Raw genomic sequence first — 22,938 nt, forward strand, 5'->3', positions numbered from 1 at the left:
CAGTTCAGCATTCAATTTAAAATATAATGAATTTATTTCACGCCATTTCGTTTCATATTCGTCCCACGGCTACACATCAGAGATTATAAGGGTAAGTCTTATCCTTTCAGCTAATTGTGTTGTTTTTTCTTGTTTCTTTTGTATGTGTGGGTGTGTGGGTGTGTGTGTGTGGGTCTTGTGTTTACTTTTTTCTCTCCTTCTCATCTCAGCACTTTTTTTTATCGCGATTGATGCACGTACTCCTCCACCATCGGCATTTTCATTTTCAGAATATAGTATTGGCTTTCGGGTTTACGGGTCCTGAAGTGTCCGCGATGGGCCAACCAGCCGCCTGTAAGCGCCTCATGTCCTCTATCTCAATGCAACGGGACAAGAGGCAACAAAACTCACTACTACTAAACAACCTACCTGCTCTTGTCTGCTATTCTGTTACACCATGTTCCTTTTCTTTATTTTACTCCAACTCGTATGCTCATATGCTGGTTCAACGTTATTTGATTCAATTGTAGCGGTGCGCGCGCGCGTGTGTGCGTGTGTGGGCAGCATTCTTCCAGAACCATCCTTCACGGGGAGAAAGCATTAAAATCGCGATAAAGCAATTTAATCAATCGCATCGAGGACGTTTATAGTACAAAAATCGAAATCATTCGCACCACACCACACCCACTGCGCCCTACACCTTACGGCCACGAACAACAGAGGTCGCCACCTTCCCTGTACTAAGACGGTTCTAATTTATTAGCTACCTGTTCTTATGTTGCTGTGCCGATTTACCGGCGATGGACGCGACACGCACCCACACAAACTTTGACCGCTCTCGCGCGAACGAAAACTCGCTTCCTAATTACAATCCACGTTCTCTTCTATCCCTCTCTCTCTATTCTCTCTTTCTAACTCCACTCATTTTATGTACTGACTCTGCGTCTTTTCCTTCTTCAATGCGCGGAAGAAACACATCTAGTACGGTAAAAAAACATTATTTGTTTAAAAAAAAAGCTATGCTTTTATTATCGTTCCGCTGCTCTCATTCGGCTATCTCTCTTCTTCCTCGACACGACGTAGCTTGTCTCCAAAAAAAAGGGGGAAGGGTTCAATTTTACTTCCACCCTTTTCTCTAATCCCATTTCATACCGTCCGCCCGCACGCGGCTCTTCCTTTCTGCTCGAGATCGGGCTCGAATCGCGATGCCAACGACTCCTCTCCCCGCTTGGGCCAGAGAGGGAAAAGTGGGGCGTAGGAATATTAATGAACAATAAATACTAAGTGATACCACACACGGCACCGCAAGAGAGAGAGAAAAAGAGGGAATTTAGAGGTCAAGGGCGACCACCACACGCGTTGCCTTTCCATCATGGGTTGGGTGGTGGCCACTCGACACAAACCGCTTGATCTTCATCGAAGGGATGGGTGAAAAATGCGCACAAACTGCACTCGTCGATTGTTTTATGCACGCTCAAGCCTGTTAAAAGTTCGTCACTTTGCGCAATTTGCTCGGTGTGCAACGCTCTCTGTGCTTACGACAGTACAAACCCTTGCTTTTCTACCTAATTCACGTGTTCAGCTATTCATTGTTGCATTTTCCCTTTTACTTCTAATCTCTCTCTCTCTCTCTCTATCTCCTATCTTCCTCTTCCGTGCCCTTCATTTCTCTTCAGTATCGACAAACATTAATCCGTACTCGAAACTTCCCCCACACCACCGCAGCCCCCTTCTTCTAGCGCCTCCGCCACCACTTAAGCTATTCAAGGCAACACGTAGCGCACGTACGGCACCTCCACGTCCTCGCCCTCCTCGTCGTTGCAGCAGATCTCGAACACGAGCGCACGGACGTGCGGCTCGATGCTCTTCTTCGACACCTTCCGCACGACCTCGGACATCGGCAGGTTCAGGCGCTCCTGCTGCTTCTGCTTCGTCATGAAGAACGCGTACAGCATGCAGACGCCCTGCGACAGCATCGTGATCTTCAGCTTGTGCTCCCGCTCGAAGTAGTCGAGGAACTCCTGCAGCGTCAGCTCGCCCTTCACCTCGAACCGGTCCCACAGCGTCCACTCCTTGTCGTAGTAGGTTGCCTTTTTCGCCTGGATCGGCTCGGAGAAGGTGAAGAACGGCAGGGCCAGGTTCAGGAAGCCGTTCTTGAAGCGCTCCAGCGTGTTGAAGCTGTAAAGTGTGCAAGTTGAATTCGGGTTTTAGAGCAATTCATTCACTCTCCTCTCTCGCTCTATCTTACCCTTGTGCCAGCTTGTAAAGCTCGAGCGAAGCGCACCCGGCCACGAGCGACGTGGTGGTGGCAATGGCCGGCATGATTTTGCCCGCAATCAGCTTCGACTTGTGACGGTCGGCCGGCGGGATTTTGTAGTTGGCCGCGCGCAGGTTGGACGCAGCGACGATAAAGTCCATGTGCAGATTGTTGTCGTCGTCCTTTTCGAACTCGAGCGGTGTGATGGTGAAGTCGGGCTTGCCGAGCGCGGCCAGCTCGCTCTGCAACCGGCCGATGCGATCGGGATCGAGATCTTCGCCGCCGGCGCCGCCACCACCGCCGCCGCCGCCGTTCTCCTCCGCCTGCAGGGCTGAGTCTGTGACGGCAATTTTAACGCCCGAGCGTGGCGTAAACTTCGGCACCTGGAGCAAACAACACGTCGTGTGCAAGGATAAGGTGTGTTATAGTTATTGACAAAAAAAAAGAATCGAAAAAACCATCTCACTTACCTCAATGGTCATCACAATCTTACGAATCGCATCCCGGTTGCGCTGCTGGGGAATGCCGTACACTTCCGCCTTCAGGTTGGCGGTCGCAAAGATGTAGTCCAGGTGCAGCGGCTCCTCCGGATCGAACGTGATCGCTTCCGGCAGACGCTTCGGGCCGGACCAGAACGGTTGGCCGGTGGAGCTCATCTGGTCGGGCGGGAAGTTAAATAGCAGCTGGCGGATCTGGTTCGAGTACTGCTCCTCGAAGTACATGCGGGCCCATTTCACGCAATCCTCGATCGATTTCGGCCTGTCGTCGATCAGCGCTTTCTGTGTGATGATAAAAGAAAATGGCGTTAATGTGTAATCGTCACCTTTGGTGCGCTCCCTTTCTATCTTTCCGCCGCCCTACCTTGACTGATTCCAGTGCCTCGAGGGGCTGCACGCCGGGCAGCTTGAGCGTGCGCTCGATAAACGTCGGATCGGAGATGTACTGGGCCGCATTTTCGGCCACCTGCTTAAAGATGCCCTCGAACGTGTCCCGAGCCCACTGCAGCGTGTGCTCGATCGCGTTCGGGAAGTTCTTCAGCGTGCAGATCGGGATCGACTTCTCCGGCGGATCCTGGGACGAGCTGTACGATTCGGTCAAAAATGGTACAACCACCTGTGTAAAAAAAAGACAATTGAAAACATATTCACATTAATGAACTGGAGCTGAATGAATGCAAGAACCAGAAAGTCAAATAATGATCACATCCTATCTTAGCGTTGTGTTGTATCGAACCATATACAGACTTTCGCCAAAAAAGGAAAGAATGATTTTTGGTTCAAGATATAGCTTTGCTTTCCCTGTCCTAATTATGGACATCTGGAAATGTTTTTGAAATCCAGCGTCCCATGGAAAACAGGTTATTCCCGGGGTTGCACAGTTAATTGGCTACTTCCTTCTTCTTAATCTACTATTATAATATCCTTCCTAATAATAGGTTGTATCGAACTGTACAGAACCAACCAGACCAGAGAAGAATGACATTTGATTGAAAATAAAGCTTTGCTTTCCCTATCCTAATTATTGATATTTAGAAACGATTTACTCAATAATTTCATGGAAAACAGATTCATTATTGCACGATGGACAGCCGATTGGCCACAAAATTCTTACTAGAATTAAAACGTGTTTCTTTATCCTATGTTGTGTTGAACCGCGTTCAGGCCTCCATCAATAAGGAAGGAATGATATTTTGGATCAATAAACAGCATTACTTTCCCTGTCCTAATTATGGACATCCGGAAACGGAGTAACATTCCGGCGTCCCATGGAAAACAGGTTAATTCTTAATTTACATGCAAGATGGACAGTCGATTGGCCGTTTCTAGTTCTGTTCATTATTGCTAAAATATGCTTCCTAATAGCATGTTGTATCATACCATATACAAGCTTCCATGAGAAAGGAAACAATGACTAAAGGTTCAATAAACAGCTTTACTTTTCCTGTCCTAATTATGGACATCCAGAAACGGAGTAAGATTCCGGCGTCCCATGGAAAACAGGATACATCTTACGATACATGTAAGACGTACTTTTCATTTGACGCGTCATTCTTCTTCTTCTGTTGCACTACAATCATTCCTAGGTCTTCCTATACCGCTAGCGTACTTTAATTTCAGCCACTTCCTAGTTATCCATAGCAGGATAGTCAACCCTACGTATGGGGACACGGTCCATTCTGGTCTTGAACCCATGCATCATTCTTACATTATTTAAATATCCTTCTAAATATTATTTTGTTTTTTTAGCCCTAGATAAGGCTGTTCCACTAGAGGAAATGCCTTCGAAGAAACACGATTGACTAATTTAATAAAAAATGTTGTATCGAACCACAGACAGGATTCCACCAAGAGACGGAAGAATTATGTTTGGTTCAAGATATAGCTTTACTTTTCCTGTCCTAATTATGGACTTCTAGAAATGGTTTATTCCAGCGTCCCATGGAAAACAGGAGTTTGCACTGATTTTTTCTGCATATCGTATCTGGCCGCACTATTGTTTTACGTTGATTATAAATAGAATGTAGCCTGTCATATAGAGATCGCCATCAAACTACATCCTTTTGGCATCTGATAGGAGACAGGGAGAAAAACTTTTCATTTATCTCGTTCTACTGTTCCATTTCTCATGTGTGTGTGTTTTCATTGCACAGTTGCAGAACAAAACTCACGCTCTCACACTAAGAGAAAGGTATTTTCTTTTCCTGCATTTAATTTAGACAACTGAAAGCAACCATCCAGCATCTCATGGAAGACAGGATCCCCCACCCAGCAAAACAAAACAAAAACGACAGCCTGGGCTCGGCACCACTCACCTGAATATTGCCGAGCGTGCCGAGCGTTCCCGACTCGAGCAGCGGCTTGCGGTAGTACACGCAGCGCCGATCCATGTAGATACGCGCATCGATGTTGTCCAGCGCGTTCGCCACGCCGTCCAAGCGGTTGAAGAACGTGTCGTCGTAGAAGCGCTCCGTTTCCGGCCCGACGCGGTTCTCGTGCGACGTCACCTTAATGTCGCCGTTCATGCGCTTCACGGCCTGGGCGGCGACGCGCGACTTCGGCTGCTGCACATCGTGCGGCCGGAACAGGAACTGCCGGTTCAGGTTGCTCTTCTCGATCAGATCCATATCGGTGACGATGATTTCACCGTCGCCCTTGGACGCGACGCCAATCATCGCAAAGTTCTTCAGCAGCTCGCAGCCGATCGCACCGGCGCCGACGATGAAGTACTTCAGCTGACCCAGCACGTCCTGGAACTTGCGCCCGAACACGGCAATCTGCCCATCGTAGCGCGACCCGGTCGGAGCACACTCCTCCTCCGTGAGGTCCGCCTCCTGCAGACACTCCAGCGCATCGTAGCACAAGTACTGATTGATCGGGGTGAACTTGCCCGTGCAGGCCTTCATCACCTCCTGCGCCGTAATGCCACCGATCGCACCGTTCATCGGGCACAGGTCGCCGGCGCACACCTTGGCGAACTTGGTCAGCATCGCTTCGTTCAGCTCCTCGACCCCCATCTCCTTGGCGCGCTTGCGGCACATCTCCACGAACTCGGCCGCATCCTCCACGTTCCAGGGGCGCGGCAGCCGGCCGTGCTGCTCCTGGTAGCGGCCGAGCACGGTGAACGCGATCTGCGTGTTGGCCGGATGGTCCCACTTCGCAAAATCGGTCATGATGAACTCGGGCGCATTCTCCGCCTCCGCCAGCGACTTGAAGCTCATCTGCTTCGACATCTTCACCTGGGTCGCGATGCCGCCGCGCAGGTACGGGCTCAGCTTGCTCGTATCGCCGATGCTGAACGTGTACGGTCCCAGCACCTTGATCTTCATTGGTGCGCAACCGTTCAGCTCCGTCATTCCTTGCACCTACAGAGGACAGAGACAGAGAAGAATGAGATAGATACGTACATTTAATTTGTTATTTTTCAGTGCAACTGTTATTTAACAGTGGTGTTTAATTTGGTAAAGCAAAATGTAGGCTTACAGCTTACGGCTTAAAAACGAGAAAATTGTTGTTGTGTTTACTTTTAATAAATATAATTGCTTTTTTAAGCTACAGCAAATTCATGCAGTATCGTAATCGATGAATATAATATTTATTTTGAAATATTTCATTTTGATTTTTGCGTTTTCTTTTATTTGTTCATTAGGAACGACATAGGCTATACTTCTATATTTTGATATAAAATTATATCATGTATACGGCAAAATCATTTTGTACGTACTTTTTCTCATATTGATTCATCTTTTTCAAAAAAAGGTGTCAATTTTTAATAACCTTTTAGGAATAATTTAAAGCCACCTTCCAACATTTCTTTGCGAAATTCTAACACTGCCCTTTATATGGACCAAACTATTAATTAGCATGTGTCAAAGGAGTCGTCATAATTCTCGCCACCTCGCGCCCATACCGCCAGTGTGTCTATCAGCGAACAATGGGTATCGATTGCTTCGCTAATTAAATTTACCAAGTACCTTCTCGAGCGTAATGTGCCATTAGTGGTACTACATTCCGGGGAGTGCACATTACTTCCATTGATTGACTAATTTTGTTTTATTTTTCTTCTTGTTGTTGCTGTCCCTACTGTGCTGTTCTAGTTTCTGTAGCAATTTAATTAATATCATTGAGCAAACCAACAGCAACCCACTGGTGTCAATCATCGGCCAAAGCAATGAGCAATCGCTTGAAAGGGAGGAGTAACCGAAACGATCGATTAGCCACTCCCGGGGGTGGGTCGTGTGAAGAGGGGTTGGGATGTGTAGCAACCGAGTACCCAGTAGGCAAACTTTCTGTACCTCGTTGCTATGGTCGATACACATCAAATCGACGTACGACCGGATTTCAGAAAGAAGATTCGTAAAAAGTTTCACTTTTTTTCCGAAATGTGTTTTAAAAAGAAAGAAAAACATTTATTTTAAACGTAATCAAATCATGCCCACAGTCGACTGCTGTCTGTGTTCAATCATTAGCTCAACATTTCATTTTCATTTCAAATTGTTTTCTGCAATAACTCTACACCCCTCAGCGGTTTCTGTCTCGGTACATGGCAAGATTGGACAAAGAAACCGATCACAGTCCGCGATGTGCAGCAGCAGTCCAACGGGCACGGGTGTTGTTACACCAAAAAGCGTTACGCATCCTTCGCCCCCTCTCACCCCTACTCCCCTCAAAAGCTGCATTTTCACGTACGTGTATGTCTCGCTCGGTTAGAGGTAACCGCAATGACGATAATCATCATCATCATCACGACGACGAATGATGTCAGATGACGATGCGAGAAACAAGGAAGTTTCAACACAACAAAGAGAAACACACAGCTCTTGGCAGTAGTACAAGGCGGTAGAGAGAGTATATGGTGCATTGCGGGGTGTGGTGCTGCTGCTGCTGCCCACATTACATCGCGGTTTTTGTTTGCACTGCGTCTGAAAATACGCATTCGAATTGTGCATATTCTACTCCTTCAACCCCGTTACACCGTTTAACCCGCTGGCAAATAACAAAAACCGAGCCACGGGCACGGGAATCATCAGATCAGCTTCATGGGACTATCATAGGAAGAAGCGAAAAAAAAAGCCTACTCCGCGCTTCGCTGCAGGTGGTGCATGAGGTTTTAGCCAGCCAGAGCACTCCTTATCTCGTCGTTATTTTTACAGCCAACGTCAAAACGCAGGCAGTGCGCATTGGAAAGTAAAAGTGTGACACACATGACTCATCATTTGCTCGTGGCCATTCTCTCCCGTCGGCCGTCTTCGGTTTCCATCGACACAGAGAAAAAGCCCCGAAAATATTATAGCAACAGCGCCCCTCCTCCCCGGCCGACTTTTTCATCGTAACCACCACCCTGCTGCTCGCCCTGCTGCTGCAACATAGGAGCCAAACTCCGCTCACACACACACACACACGCATACAGCAACAGCGCGCACATACACACACACACACAGGCGCGTGCGGTTTTCAACCAACCCTGGATATAGCACGCGCGCACACACACACACACGCGTGCACGGGCTCCACCAGCAAGTGCGGCCAAAGAAAAGCGGAGTAAAAGAAGAAAATTCATTTCGAAAGAGTAATGAGCGATTTTAAAATGGGGGAAGGAGGATTTTCCATCCGTTGTTTATGGCAAAATTTCACCATACCAGCTAACACGGCAAAGAGGCAGCATACACGAACGCACGAATGCACGCACACAGCAATCGCCGACCGTGTCTTCACTCGGGGCTCCCCCACAACCCATTGTGTACTCGGGAGGCGTATTTTTTCTGTCCCAAGCGCGGTGAATATCGCAATGCAACACCACCAATCACATCATCATCACGCAATGTTTCACTAATTCATTTTTCACTCTGTCACATGAAATGCACTAGAAAATTCGACGAACCAAACTCCCTTTTCGCGTGCACACACACACACACATATACGCCACCTATGGATTAGCTTTCCAGTTCCCCAAACACACACACACACACACACACAAGCACACGCACAATGGCCACCCCGTTTTGGGGCCCCACCGCGCCAGCAGCACTAGGGGAGGGAAGAAGAGATAACTTACCTCGGTGAAGGTAACATAATCGCCATCCTCGAACCCGTGGCGCGTCTCGTCCACGCACGTAACGAGACTTTCCGCGTCGTTCGTAATGCTGGCCACCATGGCCGAGCTCGGGTTGGCCCCATTCTGGTCGTACACGGTGAAGTCGACGCCAAAGTCGCAGAACACCTGGGCGAACAGGCCGCGCGTATCCGCCACGATCAGCGCAATGTTGTGGCGGTGCGTAATCTCCGCCACACGGCGCTGCTCGGCGGGCGGGGCCAGCGTCAGCACCACCACCCGGAACTTCTGCAGAAACTCCTCGGTCAGCTCGCCCGTGTAGGCGACGGTCGGGACGTAGTGGTTCAGCTCGGACAGCTGCTGGCAGCTCGCCTCGGCCCGGTTGCGCCCGCCCGCCACATCCTCCGCGGTCAGATAGAACTGGGACGACAGGTCGCCGACCGTGCAGACTGCCGTGTCATGCAGCGTGACAGATTTCACGCCGCCCAGGATCACGTTCTTCGCCACCTCCACGCCGAGCCCGCCGAGCCCGGAAATCAGCACGTCCGACCGGGCCATCCGGCGCATCGCGTCGTGGCCGAGCACGTACAGCTGGCGCGAGTACAGCCCCTCGTCGATTTCCTGGGCACCGCCGCCGCCGCCACCTCCCCCGGCGCTGTTGTTCTCCACGGACGGCACGGGAGCGGAGCCATTGTTATTGGACGTCGCCATTACTACTACTGCAGCGGCTGCGGCCGACGATGGTGCAGAGCGCTCAATCGCGGGCGATGACGAATGCGGCGGCTGCGACGGCTGCTGCTCGTGCTCGGGCGGCTGTGTCAGCGACGGCGTCGGCGATGGCAGCTTCCGCTTTTTGGCGGCTGGGGGATCGACCAAGCTGTCACGAAACTCACCACTAGACATTAAGCCAAACCGGGTGCGTCCGTGACGGAGACGGAGGTGTCTGGGGGTGCGCGGAGATGATGATTCTGTTTGCGGTCGCCCTCTCTTCCTCGCTGGGATTTTTTCCTTCTCTTTACACCGACGACCACAGTGTTTTTACACACTCGTGGATACCGAGGGGGTGTGCGATGGGGTTGAAGATGAAGCGTCCTTCTGCGGGAAGAGGTTCCGTGGGGAGGATGGAAGATGATTGAGGTTACAATTCGGTCCTGCTAAGACCGGACGAAAAGCTGCTGCTGCTGAATCGCACTCACTTGGCGTGCGGTTTTTGCGCGTTGCTAACGGCTACCCTCTTCCTTAACTACGATTGCTGCGAATAAAATGGAAGAAAACAGCGGTTCCGCTACATTAAAACACCACACTTGGACATTGCCACGAAAGAACAGAGAACAAGCCAGTGTCGGCACCACAAATTGCGTTCGCTTTGCTGTGCGGTGGTGTGTGAGTACGACGGCACTGTTCTTGCCGTCTTTTGGCAGTAGGCGACACAGACGGCGGCTGCAATTCATGAGACAGCCGCACACACACACACACACGCACGCACGCTCGCGTACACACAGAATCGCAAAACACCGCTGGGAAATTTCCACGCATAAATCGCCTGTCACTTCATTCTATTCCTGCTGATTCAGCCTTCTGCCCTGGCTACACACAGAATTAAAACCGATGTACGAAACTCGGAACATACTTTTTGCCCCTAACAGCGTTCTAACACGTTCAGGCCAACCCACACACACGCGCGCGTACCGGCTCCTGTCTGTCCTCTGGTGCTGCCTGCACGGAAAATGCCCCCCGCTGCCAACACACGGTTCGGTCCGTCGAAAAATTTACAATGGCTTGCTTCGATCGGGGACTGCTGCCGGCAAAGCAGCATTTAAGCGCATGTTTAAACGCCACGGTTCATTTCTTTCCTTTCGCTAACGATCATCTAGCGAAATGTCGGAGGGATATGGACGGGAACGGGGGGCAAGGGCACATGGAGATATGTCTGGCATTCGGATGCAGTTCTTTTACACCTCACCTACACACACGAATTACCCTGACTGGCGGCCCATATTCCGTTGCAAAAGATGATTTCAACCGAAAAGAATGCAAATTTCTCACTTGCTCCGTCTTATTTCCAGACACCGAACGCTCTCACAGACACGCACACAGAGGTAGAGCAGACACAAGCGCACAAAAAACGCGGGGTGAAACATATGCATTGTCAACTGCTTGTTGCAAATTGTCTTTCCAGCCCTGTCCTGCCCTATCCGATTGATCGAAAAACGTTCGCCAATCAGCAATAGATCGCCATTTTCTCCCTGCCTCGACCGCTTAAAGTCTAAACAACCGGCCAAAGACCCGTCGCTCTGATTACTTACATATTGTCCACCTTTGCACTGCACTGCTGCTTTGCTCGCGATCCTATCAATGCAACATCGTCCGACATCGGTCGTTTCGGACGGGAAGAGCCTACACACACGCGACGGGGCCGATTGGGGACGAGCCGTTTGGGAAGCGCTTGATTTCCGCTCGAGCGTAAATGTTGAATGAGGGTAAAGAACGGAAGCGCAACACATACACAGAGAGAGACACAAACACACACTCACGGGTGAAAAATAGGTGCAAAAATTATGCTCCGGATCACAGCAGCGACTGCACTCGGCGAGGGCTAATGAAGCGGCTTCGATGCTCGGGCGGTATAGAGCGCCGTGACAGGCCGTGACGGCGGCTCGATATTTTTTTGTTTACCACCGAGCTAGCCGCCGGCCGTTTTGCCGGCTGTCTGATTTGAAACTCACCACTCGGGCGGCTCTTTCGTTGCTTTTGCCGTTGGAGTGGTGAAAGTGTAGCGTTATTTGAATTGACAGTTGGTGCGTTGTACTTGTGTAGCCGCCGTAACGATGTTAAACCTAAATAAGCTGAGTTATGAGTTCAATTTTAAAGTTAGCCACCTACATGGCATCCACTTTCTTCAATTAAACAATTTTAAACGTCTTGTTAACATTCTACATTCCAGTTAATTAATTTATTCGTTTACAAGAAAGGCACCATTCACAATCGAATGTGTTGCATACTTTTGATTTCCTCTGCTATTAAGCTGCACTTTCGGCCATACATTCTAGTTCCCTGCGCTTTTCAGTACATTATCACATGATGCTCCTTTCCAATGCACACCGCTCACCCGTTTGGGAACGAAGGGTGCTTTCCTCCCGTCTTGTTTAACTGATCATGCTGTAACGGAAAATCGGAAAGAAAGCATTCTTGAAAGAGAGCAGATGCAGCTTTTTTTTTCATTAAAAAATATATTCTAGTGAAGCATTGAACGTTTATCAACAATACAAAAAAAGAGTCTTTATAACAACAGAATCTCCAGAGCGCGGACAAAAGTTTCAACAACCGGACGATCACATTAGTACATGCACCATGCATCTATTTGGCTTCTACGTACGTACGTCAAGTGATTGGGAGAGGCGCCGCAACGCGACCTTACGAGAGTCTTCCCGAGTGGGTGGGGACCGTTTCACAACGGCGAAACAGTGCTCTCAGTCATCGAGCGACACTAGGCTACCGAATATGTTCCGCCTCAGCGGCAGAATGCCCTCGTCCGTCGATTTGCTCTTAGCGAGCAGAAACGTCCCCTTCCGGACGGACAGTGGCGTGGCCGATTTCTGCGCACTGGACGACCGCGGTGCTGAACGTCTCCAGGGCGGATGAGACGCAGCACTGGAGCGTGCCGTCTGAGGGGGGTTTGGCGCGAGGCTACGGTTAGAAACGAGGGAAGTGAATCAGCAATTTACACCATTCGAAACATCGTTGCCTTTACAAAACAAACAAATGCGTCCTAATGTGTCCTCTGCCCCATCGGTGTGCCGTCCCGGGTCGTTCCAAAGCCATGCCATCCACCACCAAAGTCGCTCCGGCACCACTTACTACACTTACTCTATAATTCTTGTCTGACTCGTTCTCGCCTGGCTCGGATCCGAATGGCGACTGTCGGCCGAACCCTTGCGGGAGGCCAGCTTCATCCCATGCATGGACGTCCCGTTCGAACGGTTTGCAGTGTCCCACGAGTTGTTGCGCGTCAGATTGTTAGCAATCGTGGTAATGCTGCGGGAAAAAAAGGCCAATCATTACAATCATTCCGTCCACAGCTAGATTCACACCAGCTTCGCGTACCTATCACCAATCCGGCGCTTGTCCAGTTCCTTCTGCAGCAGTTCCGGTATCTTGTTCTCGTTGGCCGACACACGCCCATCCAACGATTCGTTGCGGTAGCGATTCATGCTGTCGGCGCTGGAACTGAGCGGATTGCGCCAAATGTTCGACACCTCCAAATCGCCGCTCGCCGCAGACAGATTCAGCATTTCGGCGGAAAACGTCGGTCGGGCCGGTATGATCGGCGAACGGCAGCAGACTCTAATGAAGAAGAACAAACAAAACACTCCATAAATCACCTTTCTCAATGCTCCAAAACGCCGTTACTCACGAATTAACATCCTCGAGCTTTTTGAGCAGCCGTTCGTTCTCCCGGCACACCAGCTCCTGGTCGCGGATAATCATTTCCCGCGTCGAGTACAGCTCTGCATTCTCCTGCCGGAGCGCCTGATTTTCCGTCACGTACACCTTCACCAGCTCCTTCAACTCGTTGCCCTCCATGTCGGTCAGCTTCTCCACGTCCACCTTCGGCGGGCTGCGCGGTATCGGTCGACGCTCGAGCAGATCCACCTGGCTGTTAATGTCCTGCGCTTCGGTCTGCAGGTTGAGCGCCGTTCTGAGGTGCTCATTTTCCACCTGCAGTGCGCCGATTTCACGCTTCAAGCTGAGGATCAGTGCCTCCCGCGGGTCCATCACGATGATCGGTTTCGTGCGGATGCGTTTGGCACGGGCCGCATAGCGCAGTGTGTTCACCGTTTCGGTCACGTTCGATTGGGCCGGCGAAATGCATGCAATCTAGAGAGAGAGAGAGTAAGAGAGAAAGAGTAGACGCGGAAAGTGCCAGACGTTCATTAGTATGAATTGTTCATTCGAGGATGGGACACAGCAACTTTCGCTGCACACAACTTTACCATCAAAGTTACGCCATTCCCTGCCAGACTGTCCGCCAGCAGCTTGGTTAGCTTGCTGTCCCGGTACGGAATGTGGCCGCCGCGCCGCTTGGAGTCGCTTAGCGAGGCGATACAGTAACCTGACGGAAATAGATTAAAACCATTAGGATAACGCTTTCTACTTGAACAGGGTCCACCCACTCTCCCCCCCTCCCCCCTTCGATGCCCTTTCGAATAACTCACCCAGCACCATTAGGCTTTTGTTGATGTTGTTCGCTTCCTCGAGCGTTTTGCCCTCGCTGTGTGTTTTCTTCGTCATCTCGCTGCCCGCCAGGTCGACAAAGTTAATTTTGCCCTGCTTGGAAATGAACACGCCGCCCTCGGCCTGCTGCTCGGAGGTGATGTGCACCGTCAGGATCGTGTGGCTGCGCGAGGAGTAATCGTTCATCAGGTGCGAACCAACGTGTCGATTTCGCATTCCTGCAAGGAGGGAAATGGGAAAGCAAAGCGGAGAAAACAGGCAACAAAGTCAATGAAAGGTTCAACTTTAAACGTGACCCACACTAGGGGCCGGATAGGAATTATTCATCCGCCATCCATGCGTCATCCGGAGTACCGTACCTTCTTCCAGCACTGCCAACAAATCGTCCAGCTCCTCGCAGTCGACGGTGAACAGATTCTCCACAAAAAAGCCACGCGACTTTTTGGACCATCGTACGGCGAGCGGTTTCCTAGCCGTGCCGGGATTAAGCAAATCGATCACCTTGGGAAAGGCAGGAAAGAGTGCAAGGTTAAATGATAAATCTTTTTCAATCACAATATATGTAGCCTCCCCAAAATGTTAACTATTTGAATGAACCACGGCAGGGCACAACGGCAATTGAAAACTCAAACGCTCTCACGATTGCCAAGAAAAGTGGGAAAATCGATCATTTCCTGCATGCATAAATCATGCCCCACCAATGTTGCTGCTTACAGGTTGGCAGTGAAGATAATTGCTGCCCCGTTACATCCCCCTTCAATTGTCTTCTGCTGCTCAACCCGCAGCTGACACCCTGTCGGGTTGGGTTCTCCCCAGCGCGGGCGATGCGAAAATGTTTCCATGCTTTCCGCTAAACGCTGATACGATCGATTTATGAGCCCGTTCGAATTATGAACCAGAGTCAAGGCCAGTTTGACCGCGGCAAAGTGATAGTGCATGCCGGTAAAGTACAGTACAGTTGCATGCTCGCTGCTGGCACTGAGGGCCCCGACAGAGCATGTAGGACAGTGGCATGTGTTTTGGTGTCATGCAAGGATCCAATTATTCATTCCATTTTTTATACTTTCCAGCCCGCCCAGGCGGCGAAAGCTGCCTGTATTTGCTCGGTCGGCAAATTGCTGCGGCATGTACAGAAAATGTACATTATCGAAGGCACTTGTACGTAGCATCGAATGAAATGGTGGTCGTACCCAATGAGCCGGCCAGCCCTGTCGAATAAATTCAATTAAATCCACTACTGCTGCAATTCCTCCTGCGGATGATCATGCTTCCATTGAGTGGCCATCGAATCGGTCACACCAACCACTTCGCGGTGGCCTTTTAGCAAAGCGGATTCCTCTAACCAGCGAATGCAAATGAAATTTTAAAATTTAATGCCCCCACAGTCAACACGTTTGCGGAACGGAGGGGTGTGGAAAGTGCATCGTATTTGCGTGTTGGCAAATCACGCCACAAACGTCACGTCACGCGATCGATACAATTTAAATTGATTAGAGAGCGGTACCAGCGGTGCGCGATTGATTGATTGGCGAAATCTAGACGTACCTTTTCGTTGTAAATCTCCAGGAACGATGCCTTCAGGACAAAGTTGGTATCTTTGCGCTCTTGCAGCAGCTTGAATAGGTAGAGAAATGAGCGAAACACCAGCCCATGATCCTCGTGTGCCGGGTCGGGTTTACGATAAAACTGTACAATACACCAACAAAAAAAGGGATTAAATGGCAAATGGGAAAGCCAAGTCTTCCACTGACTTACCAGCTCCGGCGGTCCGGTAAGTGTGTGCGTTTTGCCCGACCCGGTCTGGCCGTAACAAAACGCGGTACAGCTGAATCCTTCGATCGCCATCTCGATCAGTCGCTTGATGCCGGAGTACTGCAGCACATCGTCCTGTGTGGCGCCCGGTTCGAACACGACGTTGTAGGAGAACAGCTTCGGCTTCTGGGCACCAGCGCCCGAGGTTAGCGGAATTCCGTCACACTGTAGGAGGGTATGCTAGGGTTAAGATCACTGCTGTTGACGCCGGGCTTACACGGGAGGAAGTTATTCATACCAATATTTGGCCATTTCCAGGAAATTGTACCACCATTTCGTCTCCATGTCTTGCCTCCTTGTTGCTTAGAGGACGGACCCGAACCACCACGTTGATGTTATCCTCGGGCGTGCCGGGCATTGAGTTGCTGCTGCCGGTCGATGCTTGGGTGATGTTATCCAAATTGTCCATGCTGCCGATACTGGAAAAATAAACAAAAGTGGCATATTATTGAATATTCAAATTCTGTTTTTTTCCTAATAGATTATGGATACTTTGCGATTTGCTCTGTCGTGCTACAAAACCTAGCTTAACGAAAAAGGGTAGATGCTATTGAAAGCAATCGCCAAAGGATGGCCAATTTTGCCCATTATATCAATTTTCGTATTGTTATCCATCTGTACGATCCATCGATACTTTTCCGGCTAAAACCATCACGAAAAATCGATACGCTATTGCTATGAAAGCGTAAGCATTTTCGCATACGCCGACAGGAGCCAGTTGGTCGTGTCCTGTAGCGCGATTGAATTAAACAAGATTGTGAGCACATTGAATGGAATGTAAACACGTATGTAGCTGTGACGCATGTAGTAAAGCTCCCGCCGTTCCCGAAAGCACTTAAATATATCCCAAGGTTAAATCAACAAACGAGTTTCTATTACGCAAATGAAAAGCTAAAGACATTACCAATACGATATCGTCGTATATCCTGTAATGAAAGAGCATAGTGGAAAAGTGGAAGGGTATAAACGTTTGCTAACGGAAATCAATATTTACGACCGGTTTTAGCGATGGGTAATTGTTTTTGTTTTGTTTGTGTTGAAAGTTGATATGATAAAATGTGCATTGCAGGAAACTGTATCGACTTAAACGATTTTAATATACTCAGACTACTTAATATGCTCAAAGGATGATGAGATGAATAGAATTGCCATATCCTACGCAACCGGATGTAGTTCGAATCTCGAACCCATCTGCAATAAACACATGCGATTTATTCTATCAAATCTAATTTAAGTTTTTCGTTTTGTCCAGAAGAAATAGATAAACGAAGAAGAGCTTTTGCAAATGGGTAACCCGGCGCTCTGGTACCAATTGAACACAACATCAAACATGAAAAATGTATGGAATTTGACAGATTCGAGTCTTGTTTGTTTGAAGATGTCTGACGGTGCACCTATTCGTTTGCTCGGTGTCGGATGTCATATTCGATGCCAGAGCACCGCCTAAGCATTATCAGATTTAGGTACCGCATTTCAGTGTGTATAACACTGCTTCTAGACGACCCAAAAAATCTTCCGCGACAAATTTTGGCGACACTTTCCACCTGTCAAACCGTCAACGTTTTAGCACGAAAGTATGGCTAACTTTGATTGTTTCGTCGCGAAACGCGAGCGCTGCGTTTCTGAGAAAATGCGGTATTTATCCAAGCAAGAGTTCAACAGCAATCAACAACATCTGACTAAGAGAGACAAGCTAAGATCTTTTGATACTAACATTCCATTTTCATCTTATTTGGCAACAAGTTTCTATCTATAATAAGTCACTGTAATATGAGAATAAAGCACTCAAAAGCTTTATCCCAAAGTAATAAATCTTTTCAAAGGCATAGTCAGTTACTGTGTATAAGGCAACCATTACTTGAGGAATTGTAACTTAATGGGTTTTACCCATAGTAATATAGGCAGTCTCATCAAAGATTTTAATATATAACAAATATGTTGTGTTATAGATCGCATAAAGAGGATGACAAATAGGTGGAGCATTAATTTATGCACAACTGGATAATCGAGCTGATGATTGAGCGAGAGTAGCTATGGCGAATTCATGGACGTCATTAAATATTAGGGTTAGTAAAAAGGACACCGAAAACTGCTACAAAATGCGCAAATTTTTCTTCTCCTCAATGGAAGTCTAAAAATATCATATCTCAGACTAATACTAGCACCTTTTGCTGGGATTTTCCCGTTAAGTACACAGCATAAACATAATCAGTGAACACAGGCTAGTGTTAATGGTCACGCTAACGAAGAATAAATAGAAAATTCTGCGCCGTTTTTTTTTTTTGTTTCGTCCCCTCTTTAACTTCGAACCGGACTAAGCTACTCCGAAGGGAGCTACTACACCTTCTGTTTGGCCTTCGTGTGTTTAAGCGTCTTTTACACCCCACACATTTTTACGGTATGTAAATTAGGGTCTGGAAAAGCTTTCCACCCCTTTAAATACGGCTGCTATGTACCACACCGAGCCGGTGTGACCACCGTCAACAGAAACATTCGTCGACATACGCCACCAGCGTAGGAACTGCAGGGAAGAACCGGTCGGTCGGTCGGTCGGTCGGTTTCAAGTTCGGCCAAGCGACTATTGACCCCGTGTCGTGTCGTCATGACGTCCGTAGGTGGTTTTCTTGACCTTCGCGTCAAAAGCCCTCCCTTCCTTGCATTTGGTTTGGTGGTTATCCCCTGCTCTACCCATTACTTTGGGCGCCATTTTGAACGCCACGAGGTATTAATTATTTCTTAACAGCTTTTCCCCGACACAGGCACACATTACTTAAAACATAACGAAATGCGTCTTATGGAAAAATCCTCCATACAAGCACACTCACACTCATGTGAAGAATCATCTAAACGCCGTAACGTTAGAACCACCATCCAACCAACCGGAAGGATAGCGGACCTCAAGGATATAGCGCAAGATATTGATTTTTGTGAACCGTTTTTCCGAATTGACCAACGCGGTCACGCGGATGAAGGTTGTATCGTGGGGTGGGGGGCGGCACAGGGCCTAACAACCTCCAGCTGCCTGTGTGGCTGATGTATTATTCTACGGTTCGTTCGAGTTCATGATACGCGTGTGTTTCGTGAGTATTTAACATCAGGTGATCTTTCAGTTGGATGGAGCCGCGGGAGAAAACGCTATTTATGATGTGACGGGAACTTATCTGCTTTTTAGGATCATGGGTGTAAAAACGGGCAGTAATGATCATGTCCGTCATGCACGCAACAATACAACGTCAACAAAACTGAGCCAACGCTATTAGATACGGACAATAATTAATATCTATAGGTCAGACCGATGGCAGATGACGCTTTCGGGTTGATCGGATTGTTTTACTTTTTCCACAAAATATTTCCCTCTGATCTATGAATTTATCATCAATGCCTAAACCAAACTTCAGGCCTATCTTCAGGTCGTTTAACGTACGTTTGCGTGGGGCGATTGAATTGCGTGACAGTACTTTAAAATTTATACACGCAAACACAAAGGCTCTAAAAACCCTCCCCCGGGGTGAGAAATGTCCCACTGCGGAGGACCCTAGTGCAAACAGTGATGACCAAGGTCAGTGACATTTAAACACCATTTCCGGTGTGTCATCGGTACATCCTTCCAGGCGGCAGACAAGCAGACTGGGGGTTTTCTGGGTATTTGAACGTAGCTGTTTGTAATTTATAGTGCATTTATTAGGAATTGATAACAATATAGAGCTCAAATTATCAGTTTTTTTATGAAAAGGAAACATTGTACAATGTGGGGAGCGGGGAGGGACTACAACATCTTTGTCTGGTGAGAGCAACAAAAGCATTAAAAATGATTAATATTCAACTTCACAGCTTTTTTCTTTGTGTGACTAAAGCTCGAAAAAGAATTAACCCCCTATAACACCGAACACATTCTTTGTGCTGTTTGGCTTCAAATGTCTTCAAACACGTTCGGTAGTACACGTTGCCCTTCAAACAACATTTCCAACACAAAGGGGAAAACGGACGAGACTAGCAAATTCTCTAGCAATCACACAATCGACCATGACGCGGGGGAAAATCGAAAGCACAAAGCTATCCACGATCAAACCAGTTTTTACTTACTCATTTCCCCGGGAGCGAATCAGAACCGGCTGGTTCCGGTACGGGCCACTGCCGGCGCCCGTCATGCTGTGCAGGTTCGAGGTGGAATTTCGCAACGGACTACGCCCACGGTACACCTTGCCGTTGTTCATCCGATCGATGCTGTTCGAACGACGTGGCTGCGTCGTCGTCGTTGTTGCTGCTGCTGCTGCGTAATTGTTGTTATACTTATTGTTGAGACTGTTCGATCGCTTCATGCCACCGCCACCACCATCGCCGCCGGATGTACGGATGCCTCGGTCTGCCGGTCCGCCGGCATGATTGTTAAGCTTGCTGCGCACACTGCCAAAGTGGGAAATGGACTGAAAAGCTTCACCCGGTACCACGGCACGCCGTCGACTGGCGTCGTTGCGCTGCTGGCTCGTCGCGTACTGCTGTGCCCGCTGCGGTGAAATGCCACGTGATGAGGTGGAGGTGCCCGGTGGTTTGTACACCATCGTTGGATCGAGGTAGGCGGGGAAAACACGCTGTTTTTGTATGTAACCACTGAGTACTGCCGTCCGTTTGCCCGGCACTGGTCACATTAGCAGCAACAAGGTAAAACAAACAACCACCGCAACAAAGAAACAACCGATCCAAGTGACCACTACGATTCTTTTCCTTTTTTTGTTCGTACTAGACACCCCGTTTAATGTGATTGTTAGCGTGTGTTTGTCATTAATTTGTAGATTTGTTTGCCTTTCGTGGGAGTTTGCCAGCGTGTCACTCCGGATGGGCTTACATGTCACTCACAAATGTGGCCACCGCTCGGGGTCTGTTGTTAAACATTAATGAACCTCTTTTTTTGTCGGGTAACACCACCAACGCACGGTCAAGTACTCACTGAAACAGCTGCCGCACGTGGCAAGGGATGGACACGTATTGAACCGCCGGAACACAAAGCTGGACCACTGGACGACCACTGTTTTAAGCTGATCGTGTTGCACAGAGGTCACAGTCCACAGGGGCGTAATTAATAATTCACCTCATCAAAACCTGCGTTCCAGGTGCTAGATTAAGGCACGAGATAGGGTTAACTATCGGTAAAGAGCCAGTGTCGTTGCATGTTTCTTACGACAAGCAAGCAGCAACTTGACGGTGTGGCCCAGATAAAGTAAAAACTAAGATCATCTTAATGAAAACGATAGGAATCTTCAACAATGTAGACAGTCAGCTCATCTTACTGCACAATTAAAATTGAATATGGTCACGATTTTGTCACAAACTGTTATTAAAAAAGAAACCCGCGCACACCATTCTTGCAATCATTACCTCTCTCAATTCTCAATACCTCCCCGCAAAAGCGGATAGTCACGATCCAACTATAAATTGTCCCGTGTACCGCAAAACCCCCGTCCCGTCAAAAAAGCGACAAAAGTGCCATCGTCAAAGTCACCACGAATTTCCACAAATCCACTTTCAATCAATCAATCAACCGGACTACGAAAAGCTCAATTATCTGTTAACAATTCGTGCCGTTAATGTACTGTGTGTTACAAGTTGCCCCCATTTTCGCTACCCTTCGCCACTACCACCACCCGCTCGGAGGACGCAGCGGTTCTCACGTGGAGACGTCCTCTGCTTGCCGACGAGCAGTCACTGTCCATCGAGGCGTAGGGGATCTCCTCAGCCATTAGCTTAACCGGGTCATCATAACACGAGATCCCTTCAAACCTGCCCATGCATACATGCTATCCTTGCAACACACACAAACAGGAAACGTGCTTAGCTTTGTTTGGGTAACCTACTGCCCGTTGCCTCCCGGTACTTTGGGTTGGCTGGAAAATTTAACCCACCTTGCTCCCGCCTTCGACATTCAACCACAAATACCGGCGGAAGTGAGTGTCGCGAGGTGTCAACACCGAACCGGACAAAGGCATTTCGCTCCCATTGCATAACTTATGAGAGAAAGCGTGGGGGCCCTCGCATCGGAGGGGTACATTCGGTTCGGTACCGAATATTATGCTTCCAAGCATTGACCAATTTCGATGTACACCTTCCTCCCTCACACACCACACCTTCGTCCACTCTCTGGAAACTTTTTCCATTTCCAACATGTCCGTGTCCCCCTCGGGCTCGGGACCGCACCGCTGCGCGTTCAAACGTACAGCCAGATCCTTAATTATTCATGATGCAACGCGCGCGCACACTCCCACACACACACACACACCATGCCGCCGCTTTGTGGACATTACCACCGGGTTGGAGAAAAACACAAATGGGGGAGAAGTTAAAATAATGATCGCAGTAGACACAGCAAACAACTCAAACACCTTGGCCGCAACGAACCACTCTGCTCTACGGGTGGAAAAGGGAAACACACTCAAGCTGTTTAAATACACTTTAAGCAGTTGCACGCGGCACGCTTTTCAGACACAGATTTACAGATTGTACTGGCTCACTTATACGGTGACCAGGTGCAACACCTGCCCACACACGCGCACACGGCGTAAGTAATAAAACCATTGGCGTTTACGGGGTAATCAAACGATTGTAGGGGTCCACGAAAACGTTACTTTTCCAACAAAAATCTTCATATTTCTTTGAGGAAATTATTTCAAACCGAACCCGTCGCTCAAATGTCCATCAACCGCTAGCACACACACACACGCACGCACACTAATACAAAAGAACAGCCTTCTATGATTGCAACGGACACGCGCTTGTCGTGGGTCTCAGCCAACGCCGAAGGTTCGACCGTCCGAACCGTTCGATGGTCACCACTCGAATGAAAGCGAACGCGAAGGGCATGTCATGTCCTTTAGTAATAACTTTTCCGACCACTGAATTCCGTGACGTCACCGGCGGTCAAAGCGGACCCGAACGCGTAGCCGGCGGCTTCTGTGGGGACGAAACGTTCGGATATTTCTCGCGCCTGGGCAAAATATGCTCCGAGCATTGGAGCCGCAGAATTTTTGGTTCGCTCGTTTCTGTAAGTATTTAACTTTTTGTATAAGAATTTTAAATGTATAGCATATTGATTTTAAATGCATAGCAAATGGTAG

The 22,938-nt window shown here is 48.7% G+C and overlaps 2 protein-coding genes across 11 annotated transcripts; both read right to left on the reverse strand.

Moving 5' to 3' along the window:
• Window positions 1–10: 10 nt before the first annotated feature.
• Window positions 11–11,415, reverse strand: LOC3291445 (ubiquitin-like modifier-activating enzyme 1). Of its 6 annotated transcripts, none has more exons than XM_061653557.1 (8): window positions 11,320–11,415; window positions 9,982–10,037; window positions 8,789–9,880; window positions 5,049–6,098; window positions 3,098–3,349; window positions 2,707–3,015; window positions 2,228–2,619; window positions 11–2,157 (listed from the first exon to the last, which is right to left on the reverse strand). In XM_061653557.1, exons 3-8 carry the CDS (start codon window positions 9,686–9,688, stop codon window positions 1,743–1,745), a joined length of 3,318 nt encoding a protein of 1,105 aa, XP_061509541.1. In that variant the 5' UTR covers window positions 9,689–9,880; window positions 9,982–10,037; window positions 11,320–11,415; the 3' UTR covers window positions 11–1,742. The 6 variants fall into 6 exon arrangements, with proteins under 6 accessions (XP_061509541.1, XP_061509538.1, XP_061509540.1 ...); XM_061653554.1 differs by having other exon boundaries at window positions 11,092–11,412; XM_061653556.1 differs by lacking the exon at window positions 11,320–11,415 and adding an exon at window positions 10,475–10,534.
• Window positions 11,416–11,713: 298 nt separating this feature from the next.
• Window positions 11,714–22,669, reverse strand: LOC1280785 (kinesin-like protein KIF12). Of its 5 annotated transcripts, XR_009766449.1 has the most exons (13): window positions 22,591–22,669; window positions 19,916–20,943; window positions 16,071–16,251; window positions 15,776–15,997; window positions 15,566–15,706; window positions 14,380–14,521; window positions 14,002–14,238; window positions 13,780–13,898; window positions 13,200–13,663; window positions 12,890–13,129; window positions 12,653–12,820; window positions 12,166–12,472; window positions 11,714–11,944 (listed from the first exon to the last, which is right to left on the reverse strand). XR_009766449.1 is itself a non-coding variant. In XM_061660763.1 (11 exons), the coding sequence occupies exons 1-11, from the start codon at window positions 20,389–20,391 to the stop codon at window positions 11,932–11,934; spliced, it is 2,403 nt and encodes an 800-aa protein (XP_061516747.1). In that variant the 5' UTR covers window positions 20,392–21,511; the 3' UTR covers window positions 11,714–11,931. The 5 variants fall into 5 exon arrangements, 2 of the variants coding, with proteins under 2 accessions (XP_061516747.1, XP_061516746.1); XR_009766448.1 differs by lacking the exon at window positions 22,591–22,669 and having other exon boundaries at window positions 19,916–21,511; XR_009766450.1 differs by lacking the exon at window positions 22,591–22,669 and having other exon boundaries at window positions 12,162–12,472; window positions 19,916–21,511.
• Window positions 22,670–22,938: the final 269 nt, after the last annotated feature.

The sequence above is a fragment of the Anopheles gambiae genome, chromosome 3 (genome assembly GCF_943734735.2).
Source record: "Anopheles gambiae chromosome 3, idAnoGambNW_F1_1, whole genome shotgun sequence".
NCBI classification, from domain to species: domain Eukaryota; kingdom Metazoa; phylum Arthropoda; class Insecta; order Diptera; family Culicidae; genus Anopheles; species Anopheles gambiae.

What these genes read in the sequence shown, in the direction of transcription:
- LOC1280785 (XM_061660762.1), bottom strand. Translation starts at nt 20,391, where the DNA reads ATGGTGTACAAACCACCGGGCACCTCCACCTCATCACGTGGCATTTCA. An exon ending in GTTGGCAGTGCTGGAAGAAG is followed by an intron (nt 14,239 to 14,379) that starts GTACGGTACTCC and finishes CCCTCCTTGCAG; the next exon opens with GAATGCGAAATCGACACGTT. An exon ending in AAGCGCCGGATTGGTGATAG is followed by an intron (nt 12,821 to 12,889) that starts GTACGCGAAGCT and finishes TTTTTCCCGCAG; the next exon opens with CATTACCACGATTGCTAACA.
- LOC3291445 (XM_061653557.1), bottom strand. Translation starts at nt 9,688, where the DNA reads ATGTCTAGTGGTGAGTTTCGTGACAGCTTGGTCGATCCCCCAGCCGCC. An exon ending in ATTATGTTACCTTCACCGAG is followed by an intron (nt 6,099 to 8,788) that starts GTAAGTTATCTC and finishes TGTCCTCTGTAG; the next exon opens with GTGCAAGGAATGACGGAGCT. An exon ending in CTTTACAAGCTGGCACAAGG is followed by an intron (nt 2,158 to 2,227) that starts GTAAGATAGAGC and finishes CACACTTTACAG; the next exon opens with CTTCAACACGCTGGAGCGCT.